Consider the following 15,008-nt stretch of genomic DNA (forward strand, 5'->3'; position numbering starts at 1 on the left):
ACAATTATGTGTCTGATCTAAAATGTAACGGCCCTCATGTTTTGCAGCAAAACAGCAATTGCAAGTAAATTTTATAGGGAACTAGGACTGTTATATACCTAGTAGCATCTATAATAATCAATTGCAACAATGTGAAAGTGAATAGCACATAACATGCATCTTACAGACATCATAGATGTCTACATGCTTAATCGTTTTTAAAAGTCTCCATTTTCACAGTCTACACTACAACGGGAAAGCAGTGTTTTCAAATTCATCCATTTTGAAGAGCATTTTCATTGACAAACGCTGTCTCAGTGTGGACCGAAGGCCAAAACTGAGAAAATGATGATTTTTTTAAAGAAAACATTATTGTGGACAACGCCTATGACAGTTCACTTTTAAACTTTTTAAACAACCTATTAAAAAGAAGATTTTTTTACATTATTATGCATGTTGAAGTGGCCTAAATAATTATAGAACATAGTAGATGTTTGATAAATTACAGATTTCAGAGGAAGCTTTACTTTTTGCTTATAATGTAAGGGGTGGGATGATTCCGAATGATGTCATCATAGTCCTTGAGCTTTAGTGATAGAGAAAAAGTGTAAATTGTGAATGCTTACAACTTGTGATTTTTTTTTTTGGAGTTTGCAACAAAATAAAGGATTTTTAACAATACAAAATCACAACATTGTTTTGTCAGATAGTTTTGGCTGTCATAACACTCCATAGCATTCATAGGTCAAAAAGAAATGCATTGTGAACTAATTAAGTTTTCTGACAAAGGATTGTTGAGCTAACCGTGAACTGATAAGTACTGCTACTGTTTTTCAAATACAATGCACATATACAAAATCTTGATGTATTTCTCTCTCTGAGTGTGAATCTTTTTGTGTGACCTTACCGAAATGTGCATTCCATTTCTGGCAGGAGCTGCTCACAGTCTTAGCGGAGTATCCATTTTTCGTTCAGGACCGCGGCTGGTCTTCTTGCAGTCCCCAGCGGAGCGCCCAGCTGTATGGCCTGCAGTGCCGTCAGCTCAGCACAGGGGATGTGTGTCTGGCACTGACTCCCACACCTGCTTCACCTCACTCTGACAGTCAGGTGCAGCGTCCACACATACACTCAGAGGACATGGTGGAGAGGATGCCCCATGCCCCTGCACCTTCGTCTCCACCAGCGGGACAGTCTTCTCCTTCCAGTTTGCGAAGTGAACGGCCCCGCGCCCGCAAGAGACGCTGGTCCGCCCCTGAGCTCCAGCCAGGAATCAAGACTAGCACCCATTTACCTCAAGGCTCTAAGCACGAGAGACAGCAGTAAGGTTTCAAACTGACACCACAGGAAGGTCTAGAGTATGATTATTGATAACCTCACAGATACCATGGAATAGCTAGTAAATGTGATTACAGAATGTAGAAATACACATGATAACCAGTTCCAAAAAAGCACAGTGAGACAATCAAAAATCACTTCTTTGTGATGCCACGCACCTTTAAATTATTTTAATCTCAAGCGTTTTTCTGCAGGTATGTCTTTTTAATCCACATTACAGGGCATGAGTTAATCACATGCGATTGTCAAACACATCTCATCAGTCAAGCCAGTTCCATGATTGGTAGTAAATCGCCATCACCTTCAGTTCACTGACAAACAAGGCAATATGTGATTCATCTGCGATTATGAACGTGATATTGACTTGCTTGTCAGTGATCTACAGTTCGGTGTATTAAATGCTGCTCCATCTGAAAGCAGGTTATGGCGATTAACTACTAATTATCGAACCGGCTTTACTGACGAGATGCACATGACAATCGCATGTGACTAATTGGACAGCCCTACTGTATTAAAACAAACCAATACTACTGGAAGAAAAAGACAAAGTACACAAATATATGAGAATATATCATATTATGAGTGTTCTGTGAATATGCTACAGGAAATAGTCTACTGTTAAATTTGTAATGATGTCTCGTTTTTGAACTGTGTACGTACCTTCAGTCTAGCGGGCAAGCTGAATGTATTAAGCAGCCTTCAGCCAGGCTTTCAGTGTGGGGTCAATATGCTAGTTCACTTTAGCATTACGCTCCAGCCTGTTCTTACCAAGGAAAGAGACACTAATGTGGGAATGAAAGCACACTCGAACCTGGGCCTGGTGTTTTTAGAGTGATGGTGCTAATGACACATCAGAAAAGTCCTCTGCTGATTGTGGGTTTCCCTTTGACATTTGCTTGTGAAAAAGGACAGAAATGTAGTGTTTTGAAATCATATACGGGTATATCTACTCATGATTAAGCACACTCTATCACTTTATTTTTCCCTCTTTTTTCTGTGGTTTCTCAAATAATGTTCGCTGTTAGTTTTTTGTTTCTTCATAAATGTTCTAATTGCTCTAAAAATGTATATTTTTAAAGTTGTGAGACTGTAATACAATGTTCGCTAGAAATAAAAGAACAGCTTTCTAGATTTATATCAAATTCTATATTTAGCATCTTAATGAGATGAGAAATGAGAATGATATTGCCGCAATTTTCTGATGTATGAAATACCAAACCTTGAGATGTTACTATGGCTACTTTCACACTGTTAGTGTGAAATGTCCTGTTCTCACAGCAGCTTACCAGAGTAGAACACTGTCTGTATCATTGTGTATTCTATTTGTGTTTATTACCTGTAACCATAGTGTAGGTGGCTAAGTAAATATCAATAACGGCGATGTGCAAAAAATGCATCTGTCATCTCGCATTTGGCTCAGCATAAATTCAATAGTGGTAACATTTAATCTGTTGAATCTTTAATAAATGGCAGCTTTTCTTTCTCAGTAAAGAGCGGAGCAATTGAGTCCAGTGGAGAACAGCGACTGGATCCAAACCTTCAGATGACACACAGCTCATATCTGCGAATTACTGAAGCCACAGTTATCATATATTTGGTCCTCATCCCTGTAAGCAAACGAAACATGTGTGAACACAACGGAATCTGCTGCTGTGTGAACCAGAGATGGGAACTCAAGGCCGCATTTTTATAAACTTCAGACTGACCTGGAATGACCCCAGGCCTGACTCGACTCGAGGAAAAGTACTCGAGGAAATTATAAAAGCAACTTGAGTCTTTTATCCTTAAATACTATCCTTAAGTACATAGTGATACTTGACCGCATCCGCACCCTGTCATCCATCCAGACTGCGAGCCGTAACACAACACCAGTTTATGTGAGCGGAGCGGATCACATAACAAGCGTTCTTTCATCGTTATATTCTCTAGTATTTTTATCTAAATCCAAACATGATTTATTGAAGTCTTCTCAGACGCACGCCGGCGCCAAGTTTAAGAGCTGCGGATGACATGGTTATTTTAACAACAATAGAAACATTGTGAGCAGCAAAATTATAGATTATTTTCCCTAAAACACAGTAGAAAACATCAATGCTTCAAATACAGTTATCTTACTATTTATTTATCTATCTAAAACCTATGACTCTGACTGTTCAAACCAGATGTGACATTTCAAAATGAAGAACATTTAAAAAAAAATCTTATAATTATAAATCTGAAAATTGTTGTAAGATGGATAGAACTTAAATTTAGCTAGATATATTTTTTTCTGCTCAAGATAAGAAAATTTTCCGTCAAATGGCCTCGCATGTATCTAAATGTAAAAATACAATGCATGTAAAAAAATGTTTTGTTTAGTTGCATTTTTTTTTGTCCATACCCCTGCTTGGAGGAAAATATACCTCTTTGAATTTTAATTGAATACTCTTGATTTATACCATGAAGAAATCCTTTTTTTTTTGTATGGTTTTGTAATATTGTGTTAGATCAGACTCTTATTTTAGAATTTGATTACAGAGAAACAGTTTTGAACATGGTAATGGATTAAAACAAGTAACAGTCTAGATGTACATTAACCTTACATCTTAACATCCCTTTTTACAAAGCAGATCATAGATAATAGGGGTGTGCCCCAAGCTGAACGCCTTATTCGGAAAGGCACAGACAATGGCTTTTAAAATGAATAACGGATAACGAATAATTCTGCCCGAACATTCTAGTGTTTGCACAGTGTGGTGTTTGCTAGATAACAGGTGAGCCAGGGGATCAGCGCAATATTTAAATAAACCTCTAAAGTTACGCAATAATGAATAATAGTGTGAAGTGAATGAATGTATAAGCTTTATGAAAAAAAAAAAGACCGCAAATCAAAAACCGCATTGCTGTTGCCCCTCTGTGCATCTCTTAGAAATCAGAGCGCGGCATGAGTGATATCAAATAAAATAATATATCATACACATTCTACTGTTTGTGTAGAATTAAAAGGCAATGATTTAAACCTTACAGGCTATGTAAGCTACACTGTAAAAAAAGAAGAAAGTTTCGTCAACTTAAAAAAATACGGCAATTTATTGCAAGCGCTTTTTTGAGTAAACTTAACAAACGGGGACTAAAGTCCACCCAACTTAAAATAACTTAATATCACAAGTTGTCACAACATAAATAGTCATGTTAACCTAAAAAATATCAGAACAAAATATTTTTTGTTTTCTGAACACAAGGCCTATTATCTATAAGCATACACAAATTTAAAGCTGCAGTAGATAACTTTTGTAAAAATATATTTTTTACATATTTGTTAAACCTGTCATTATGTCCTGACAGTAGAATATGAGACAGATAATCTGTGAAAAAATCAAGCTCCTCTGGCTCCTCCCAGTCGTCCTATTGCCATTTGCAGAAAGTCATGCGCTCCCGGTAAGAAACAACCAATCAGAGCTCCGGTCCGTAACTTTGTTTGTGTTCAAAATGTAAAAAAATGTATATAATAAGTGAGTACACCATGAATCCATTTTCCAAACCGTGTTTTTGGCTTGTCCTGAATCACTAGGGTGCACCTATAATAAGTGTTTATATTCGGACTATTTTAGATTGCTTCGGGGGTAACGCGGCGGAGTAACCCAGTACCTTTGTGATTCTTCATAGACATAAACAGAGAGAAGTAGTTCCGGCTACCATGTTCTTCCGCAAGCAGTTCTGTTTATTAACCGCTAGAGCGTCAAAAGTTACCTACCACAGCTTTAAAGTGACCCATACTCAGAATTCATGCTCTTCATTTCACCCATCCAAAGTGCACACACACAGAGCAGTGATAACACACACACACACACACACACAGAACAGTGGGCAGCCATTTATGCTCCGGCACCCAGGGAGCAGTTGGTGGTAAGTGCCTTGCTCAAGGGCACCTAAGTCGTGGTATTGCCGGACCGAGTTTCAAACCCACAACCCTAGGGTTAGGAGTCAAACTCTCTAACAACTAGGCCACGACTTTATATTATTCAAGTGGTCTAAATAAATAAAAGATCATAATACGGGTCAAATAACTTTTTTTTTTTATTATTGAAAGTTTGTGTCCAAAGTCACAGAACCTTGCAAGGAGGATCTGTGAACTTCTATATCAGATGTACAGAAGACATAAAAACCATTTAAAAAAAAGACGTCATAAAAACATCTTGTCTCCTCAGTGGACATCTTTTCAACATCTGCAAAGACATAAAAAAGACGTCCACTGGACGTAACTTTGCCCAGTGGGTTATGTTGATGTTAAAATACGCAATATAGTAATTTTCACGTAATAGTTCCTTTAAAAACGAACAAAAATATTAAATACATGTGACTTCATGCCACAAGACTGCTAACGTATGAAGGTATAATTAACAGTGGATTTATTTAACATGCATTATGTACCATGTGTTGAGTTCAGTGTAAAATGCATTGAGTAAAGAAGTTAATATACAATACTTGGTATGTCCTTGTGCTTTGGACACAAACTTTCAATAATAAAAAAAGTTATTTGACTTAAAAGTTATAAGACAGCGGAGACCAGGACAACTAGAGCCCAGATACAGATCCCCTGTAAAGACCTTGTCTCAAAGGAGCACCAGGACAAGACCACAGGAAACAGATGATTCTTCTGCACAATCTGACTTTGCTGCAGTCTGGAATTGAACTACTGGTTTCGTCTGGTCAGAGGAGAACTGGTCCCCCAACTGAGCCTGGTTTCTCCCAAGGTTTTTTTCCTCCATTCTGTCACCGATGGAGTTTCAGTTCCTTGCCGCTGTCGCCTCTGGCTTGCTTAGTTGGGGTCACTTCATCTACAGCGATATCATTGACTTGATTGCAAATAAATGAACAGACACTATTTAAACTGAACAGAGATGACATCACTGAATTCAATCATGAACTGCCTTCGGATGGGTTAAATGTAGAGCATGAATTCTGAGACTGGGTCACCATACTTGGCTGAATTTCATGTCACTTTAAAATTGTGTAAGCTTATAGATAAATAGGCCTTGTGTTCAGTAAAGAAAAATATTTTGTTCTGATATTTTTTAGGTTAACATGACTATTTATGTAATATTAATTTGATATTAAGTTATTATTTTAAGTAGGGTGGACTTTAGTGTTTGTTAAGTTTACTCAAAAAAGCGCTTGCAAGTTGACGCAACCTTTTTTTTTTTTTTTTACAGTGTATGATACACCAATGAATGGAGTAAGTACAGCATGATCTTCAATCAAACAGTTGCGTTGCCATCTCTGCATGTCCTACAAAAACCAAACCATCTCTCTCTCAAGAGTAGGCTAATAACCAGCTTAAATACATAGATATTTTCTACTAGACATACATGTTTGCTTCTTTGTCTTTTGGTGGTTTGCAAAAGGTATCACGAAAGGTCCCCAAGCTGGGACTCGTGCTCACGTCACCCGAAGCACTGCCTATACAAGGGTATTGGCTCAGACTGTTAGAAGGAATTTAAAGAAATGTTATAATTATGAAAAATATATTTTAGTTAAACACAACATATTTGTTCAGTGATAACTACTAAAAAAGAAAGGTCATCAAACCATAGACATAGCGGTCTTATCATGTAAAACTGTAAGAAGTTCCGGTTCGAGCTCTGTCTACTTCCGGTTTATCCGAACACAGAAATTTATAATTTTGTGATTGTAACAGATACAAATACAGAACCAACTTGTGGCTTTACTGCACACCCCTAATAAATCATATATTTTGTCTATAGCCTATAAAACTGCTTTGTAAATAGGAAGACTTCAATACATGAGGATTCAGAATGGGATTTTTTTAGCGAGTCATTAAATGACTTGAGACTCGACTCGTGACCAAATACTCAAGACTTGACTCAAACTCTAGTAGTAACGACTTCAGACATGACTCTGACTCCAGGTTAAAGACATGTGAACATCTCGTGGCCTATAAGCAGTCTGGAAACGTGTCAAGTGAATGGAAAAAATCATGCAGTCATTACACCTGGGCAATGTTTATTAAGTAAATGTAAATTAAGCTCATAATGCTGGCTTGCCTTGAGGATGTGCAGAAATCATGCCACAGTGAATATCATCATTACTCTCTTTTAAATACAATTTATTTATTTAAATATACAATGACATAATAAATCCACAGCTGGGATATGGCCAGCCATCAGGATAACCTTGGGCAGGATGTTTAAATTTGATTTATTTATCATTTCAAGGGTGGAAAAAAGATTCCCAATTTTCGATTTGCCGTCTCTGAAGGGTCTGAAGGATCAAGTCGCTATTCACTCTCATAAGTTCACAGCATTTAACACTGCCTGTGTGTAATGGCTGCATTCAGTGTGATATGAGTTCTCTTCAGTACAAGCTGAAGTGTCTAGCATGAGTCATATTTTACTTCTAAAATAACCAGGTGATACAGAAGACTAACCAAACTCTTTATTTTAATGTAATTTTTGAAGCAGAATTTTACAAAAAGATCATTATCTAATTGAATCAGTATCATGGTTAGTAATATTAGTAGAACTATAAAGGACATAAAGCTTAATACAGTCAATGAACAAGTTAACATTGTAGATTTCTTCTTTCTATTGATGTTAGATACATACATTTCCATTTGTATTATAATTATAATTATTTTTATTATTATAATTGTCATTTATTAATATCATTGTTGGTGAATTCCTACACAGGGATGGTGAAACATGTGCTGTTCTGATTAAGGTATGTTTATTCATTGGTTTTCCTGTGTGGCGGTGATTGCTTCATCTCCACATTATTAGGTGCATTATGCCTGCGGAGACACTCTACAGCAAACAGAGGAATCACCTACACACAGAGACAGAGTGAGTGAGAGAAAGAAAGAAAAGATTTATTTACGGTGTGATTATTCCACAATGCCCTCTGCTGGTAGTCAACTGATGCTTTCAAAAAATACTGAATCAAAATACTTCTGGGGCTAGAACAACAACAAAATCTTATCAGTCAATGGTTTGAAAGGGGTTCATTGTTAGCATACTTCAGCATACATTTGTTTAGATTTTACAAAGTTGTGTTTCATGGTCAATAAAATAGATAAAAAAATTAAAAATAATAATAATGAATAGGCAAATTCATAAGAAAAAAATGTGAATAACTTCAAGTTAAATGGTTTTGAATTGAATATACATACATATATATATATATATATATATATATATATATATATATATATATATATATATATATATATATATATATATGATAAAACTTTATTTTAAAAGTCTACTTTAGACATTGTACTTACTACAAGTAACTAACTCTACAACTACATGCCAATTACTACTATTTAGAGTATTATTAAACTGGCTGCTTAATATCTGCCAACAATTTATTTTATGGATCCCCAACAGACATTTTACTGCCTGTAAGCAACTTTGTAAGTAAATGTCAACTTTTTGGTAACACTTTAGTAATGGGACTGATTCTCACTATTAACTATTCAGACTTATTAGAATGCCTATTATTAACGTTGGCTATTTATTAGAGTTAACAAAGCACTTATTGTGCATGATCATATTCTACATCCCTAAACTTACAAAATGCCTAAACTTAACAACTACCTGACTGACTATTAATAAGCAGCAAATTAGGAGTTTACTGAGGTAAAAGTCGTAGTTAAATATTTGTTAATAGTGAGAATTGGACATTAAAATAAAGCGGGAACAACTTAATATTACTAACCCTAACCTTCTTATTAGTTACTTGACAGGTAGTTGCATAGTTACTTAGAGTTAGCAAAAATGTAAAAAATAAAATGTGATGTGAAAAAAATGGTGATTAATTAATCTAATTAATCGCACATCAAATTTGGAAAGATAATTTAAAGTCATTGTTGTGCAAAGCATCAAACAGAGATTACAACAAGTAGGTTCAGCAAGAAATATTTGTTTGATAAAATGTATTACATATACTCTTTTGGACCATGTGAGTAAATGATGACAGGATTGTCATTTTTGGTTGTGTGAACTACAACTTCAATAATTTATTTTCTTAATTTTATTATTATTACAATGAAAATATTAAATTATTTATTTGATGAAATGATACTCTAAATAATAAACTAAAACTGCCAGTAGGTGGTGGTAAATGTCTTAATGTTTAAGTCATCGAGTAATTTATTCATTTTTTGATTCGTTCAAATGGCTGAGGGAGTGAGGTAAAGGGTTCTTTATGAGTGGTTAATTGAATCATTAGGTTTGTTCGACTTGTTCGACTTGTTCGAAGCGGGTCATCACCATCAGATCGATCGGTGTGTGACCTCATAGAACTGCAAGAGCTTTAGAGAGCAGATGACTCCTTGTGCTTTTGAATCGCTCTCGCGGTACTTTGATGTCAAACACTGATCGGTCTGTGCAGTGTCACTTCAAACCAAACGCATCGTTCTGCGTGCCAAAGAGTTCACCAAATTCATTCAAAACATTGATTAAGAAATGAAATTTCGCTGTGGATTGCCTGTAGATGAACAGTTCTGCTTTATCTTTATCTTCTGGTTGGCAAAATTAAGCAAAACAGACTACATTGTATCTTAAATAACACAATATTAACTTCTTAATGAATTGTTGTATAAGATTGTATAACATAAAAAATAAATAAAAAAATAATTATGAGACAATCTCAAACTGGCGTTTTACCCCATATCTTCAATTTTAGAGACATTTTCTAGGCTCCATCACGCAGTAAGTTGTTGCTCTGCCTCATATTAGCCCTCAATCGTCTGTATGAAATGGCAGATGTTCCACACAGATCTGGGGCAGGGCAAGGGCGTCAAACTAATTAATAATTTTAACGCGTTATTTTTCTCCATAATTAATTTAATAAATGTGTTAAATTTCCAACCCTAATATACACATATATATATATATATATATATATATATATATATATATATATATGTCATAATGAGAAAATATCTCATTATTATGACCAAGTATAAGATATTATGTCATTAATACAGGAACTCTCAAAACAACTCCGCACTGATAATATTTTTGAATGGGTTTAATCAGGACAGACTGCATTGATTGTGCATTGTTAACCTCACTGACTATGCCTTACAATCACATTTAACCTGGGGTCTGAAAAAGAGACAGCATTAATGTTCTCATACTCCTGGGCAGTTAAATGTTGCCGCACACCTTAAGTGTAACTTTTAATCAATTAAATAATAATAATTATCAATTCAGTTCTACATTTTGAGTAGATTTTTGTAGGATTTCTGGTTAAAAACAGAGAAATACATATTTTTTTTTTTAATTCCAATGCAAAGAGGCAAATTAGAGGCATCTGGTGGCCAGAAAGATAATATCCATATGTAATGGCATGGTTTAGATGCCCGTGTGGCTGTCAATAAGTACACGTGTATTTCAAAAGATTACCTCTGGTCCTAGTTTTATAAGTTTAGATTTATTTTTTTAAGTTAATTTTGTTAATTACAGACATTCCAGCATTATTTTATTTTTATAGTAGCATGTGACATTGCGTGAATATTAAAGAGGGCAGCAAATACGAAATTCAAAGCAGAATTATTTTAAAACACCAGAAGAAAGAAAGAAAGATGATTTCTTAAATAAAGATAACTTAAATATATTGACAACTAGCATCTTGTTATGGTCACTGTTAAGGTGTTTCTCATGTTCTCTAAATGCAATTATAGTGTAGCTGCTATTATAGTTTAACTGTCTATTATCTACTGATAAACATGAACCACTACCGGCAGATTTCCGTAAAAGTAATTGCATGCTTTAGAATATTGGTTAACCATCAGAATCAAACATTCAACAGCCCTTGGGTATAACATTGATTACATCATTACAGTGGCACCTGTCAAGAGGTGGGAAATATTAGCCAGCGAGTGAACGGTCAGTTCAAGGAAGGAAAATGGGTGAATCACTGTTAGAGTTATGGGAGAACTCATCTGCTCATATGGGCAGCAAAGGCTAGTCCGGCTGGACTGATCGCACAGAAGAGCTACTATAACACAAATTAAAGCAGTGACCTCTTTCCGCATGCTAATGCCACCCTGTCTCACACACACATACACACACACAAACCTGTTCACGGATGGTTTGAGGAACATGACAAAGAGCTCATGGTGTTACACTGTAAAACCCGACAAGTTAACTTAACTCAAATCGTTTGAGTAAACAGATTGCCTTGATTTAAACCATGCAAGTTTTAAAACTTTGCATTCAAGTAATTAAGTGATTAACTAAGTGCTGATTGAGAATTAGTGATGAACAGCTGCTGTTAACAAACAGAATCACTGAAGAAAAGAGAAACACAAGAACTACTACAACTGACTTCAGACAGTCTTAGATGAAATCAACTGAAATAAAATACATGAAATATCTCAAGATCTGATTAAACAACCCCACAAACAGCATCACCAGCTCCACTTATTAATAACCAGACTGACTTTATTTCTGTCAGACGTCTACAGAAGATCGTATTGAGAATGAACTAAGGTTTAGATGTTGATTTATTGTTTCATTTGAAGTAACCATGTTAGAGATCAGTGTCTGCTTTAGTTGGGCTCTTGACCCTTGATTTCTGTCTTAGTCTTTTCTCTGGCTGTTATAACTGTGTGTTTCTGAAACATGTTTGTTGTAACTCAAAAGCCCAGAAGAAAAGCCATCAGGTGTTAACCTGTACCTAGGTGTAGGTTGTTATACGTTTGATTGATGATGATAATCATCAATTATTGAACTGTGGGGCGTCTAATCTCTGATGAAATAGGTGTTGTGTAATTTGATTGATTATAGTAAAAGTGATTCTAAGAGCCATTGCTTCTGTGATAATCAGTTAATACAAAGACTTTCCAAACAGTTTGGTCTTCTCTGGTGTCAGTTAGTCACACACAGACATCAATAATCAGAATATGAACCTCAACAATGGTGACCATAAAAAAAAAAAAAAAAATGCTGCAGAGCATGCTGGGAGCCATGGATGAGTTTTGTACTACAATAGTACCCAGCATGCATTGCAGCATGTTTTTTTTTTGTCACCATTGTAGAGGTTCATATTCTGATTATTGATGTCTGTGTTTGACCAATTACTGGAATAGAAGAAAAATGTATGTGTACAAAATGTTTATGAAATTTTTATTTTAACTGAATATCACATAACCACTGGCTCTTAGTGTCATTTTTACTAGGTCCATTTCTACTAATTACACATCTGTTTCATCAGAGATTAGACTCCGTATGGATCAATAACTGTGAATAATAATGAATAATTATCATTACCTATATAAAGTATAACAACCTACACCTAGGTACAGGTTAACACTTGATGGCATTTCTTCTGGGCTTTTGAGTTACAACAAATGTGTTTTAGAAACACACGGTTATAACAGCCTGAGAAAAGACTAAGACAGAAATCAATGGTCAAGAGCCCAACTAAAGCAAACACTGATCTCTAACATGGTTACTTCAAATGAAACAATAAATCAACATCTAAACCTTAGTTCATTCTCAATAAGATCTTCTGTAGACGTCTGACAGAAATAAAGTCAGTCTGGTTATTAATAAGTGGAGCTGGTGATGCTGTTTGTGGGGTTGTTTAATCAGATCTTGAGAGATTTCATATATTTTATTTCAGTTGATTTCATCTAAGTCTGTGTCTGAAGTCAGTTGTAGTAGTTCTTGTGTTTCTCTTTTCTTCAGTGATTCTGTTTGTTAGCAGCAGCTGTTCATCACTAATTCTCAATCAGCACTTAGTTAATCACTTAATTACTTAATTGCAATGTAAATCTTCTTTCAGTAAACTCGACTGAATTAAGTTCAGAGTTCTCATAACTGTTAGTTTTTTCAACTTAAATGGTTTAAGGCAATCGGTTTCCTCAAATGGTTTGAGTTAACATAACTTGTCAGGTTTGAGTGAGGCTGTGTCTGAAGTCAGCTGTAGTTCCTTTCTCTCTTTTCTTCAGTAATTCTGTTTGTTAACAGCAGGTGTTCATCACTAAAGCTCAATTAATCACTTAATCACTTAATTGCAATGTATATATTCTTTCAGTGAACTCAACTGAATTAAGTTCAGAGTACTCATAACTGTTAGTTTTTTCAACTTAAATGGTTTAAGGCAATCGGTTTCCTCAAATGGTTTGAGTTAACATAACTTAAGGATATCTGTTTACTCAAACCGTTTGAGTTAAGTTTACTTGTCAGGTATTACAGTCAAGGCAATCGGTTTACTCAAACGGTTTGAGCTAAGTTAACTTGTCGGGTTTTACAGTGTACCTTGGCCTCCAGATTCCTCAGATCTTAACCCAGTTGAGCATCTATGGCATTGCCAGTCCTCCCTATACCACCAGGGGGCCTCCTTGTTTTCACAAATGATTTCAGTGCTGTGCTGCGCATTTCATTTTTGATTTTGCCTCCAACGATTATGAAAGCACAATGCCGCATCCCATTCCTTTCTTTTAAAGTAGCATGGTGTCACCCTTCCTGCGTAATCAGTCTAAATTAAGTAACATTACCGTCATAGTATATCAGAGATCCTCAAATCTGGCCCACGAGATCCACTTTAGTGCAGAGTTTAGCTCTAACCAGTGTTGGGCAAGTTACTCTGAAAATGTAATCAAATTACTGATTACTCCTTTTAAAGGTAATCACTTAAAGGTAATCATTAAAGGTAATTAATGTTCTGATTACTTTATTTCAAAAGTAACTAGTTACAATACTTTTTCTCTATGAAATTTATGAATTCTCAGTCATAGGCGGAGCGTGTGTAAGCCTGCGGCCACGTATGGGGAGTTGGGGCAAAAATGGAGCTTAATTGGATAAAAAAATGCCCCTGCACAAACAAATATAATCTATTATGTCTGTTGCTAAGATCTCATGTTGCTGTGTATTTTATTTTTATGCATTTTTAAAGTGTTGCGCATTTTAAACAATCACACACAACTCTGCTGAGTTTAGCAATGCAATGGCAAAACAGAAGCATTCAGATGAGTCCTCACTGAAACTCACCAGTTTTGTTGAGAGTGTGTGCGTTCGCTGACTGAATTCTGGATTCGTGTGAATTCCCTCATCATAAACAACAAAGCGCAGATGTACAAGGTAAGAGATTCATTTCACAGTTTATACAGCTTTAGTGATTAAAGTTTTGTTTTGTTTTTTGAGAAAATCAGCCAATACAATAACAATACGAATAACTTGAAGCTTGAATCTTGAGAGTGCTTAAAGGGTAACTAAACCCCTGGTGAGAGCCTGACTCCACCCACTGGCAATATTTGAAAAATGCTGAAAAGTGGGCAGATCACAGCGGAGATAGAGGGGATGAACCGAGGGCGGGGCTGAGTGGGTGGGGCGTGAACCTGAGACCTACAGTGACAGACTGATTGATAGTTGCCGTCAGAGTTGCTAAAATAGAGAGTGACTGTAGTGCAGAAAGTAGCTTTGCAACAGAGCGTTCATTTGAAGTAGAGGAATTTTCTCCCCCACCTTCACCTGAAGTGGATGATGTCGAGGTGTCTGTGGACACAGGGCCAGGGCCTGAGCCTATCAATTCTAGCTGCTGGCTCAAACTGCGGTCTTATCTCCCGCATCGCGATCGACGATGCTAGCGAAGCAGCCACACAAGAGAGAATGAGGCCAGTCTCTGATTAAGGCACTGCATCGCTTTTCAGTGCGAGCTGTGTGGAGAAGCCCATTTCC

The 15,008-nt window shown here is 36.0% G+C and overlaps 2 protein-coding genes across 11 annotated transcripts in view; one reads left to right on the forward strand and one right to left on the reverse strand.

Annotated features, from left to right (window-relative positions):
• Positions 1–2,761, forward strand: part of zmp:0000000926 (ataxin-1) — a 46,349-nt gene extending 43,588 nt beyond the window's left edge. For all 6 annotated transcript variants that reach the window (XM_052593511.1, XM_052593509.1, XM_052593507.1 and 3 more), the window contains one exon: positions 913–2,761. In XM_052593511.1, the coding sequence (XP_052449471.1) occupies positions 913–1,302 (390 nt within the window). In that variant the 3' untranslated portion in view covers positions 1,303–2,761. The remainder of the gene's footprint in view (positions 1–912) is intronic.
• The window catches only part of irf10 (interferon regulatory factor 10), a 31,172-nt gene that overhangs the window by 4,124 nt on the left and 12,040 nt on the right, over positions 1–15,008 (reverse strand). For 2 of the 5 annotated variants that reach the window (XM_052593522.1, XM_052593523.1), the window contains exon 9: positions 7,728–8,139. The exons of the other annotated variants lie outside the window; for them this stretch is intronic. In XM_052593522.1, coding sequence (XP_052449482.1) covers positions 8,041–8,139 — 99 coding nt within the window. In that variant the 3' untranslated portion in view covers positions 7,728–8,040. Of the gene's footprint in view, positions 1–7,727; positions 8,140–15,008 lie in introns of those variants that run through there. 5 annotated transcript variants of the gene reach the window in all.

Source organism: Carassius gibelio, chromosome B23 (genome assembly GCF_023724105.1).
Source record: "Carassius gibelio isolate Cgi1373 ecotype wild population from Czech Republic chromosome B23, carGib1.2-hapl.c, whole genome shotgun sequence".
NCBI lineage: Eukaryota > Metazoa > Chordata > Actinopteri > Cypriniformes > Cyprinidae > Carassius > Carassius gibelio.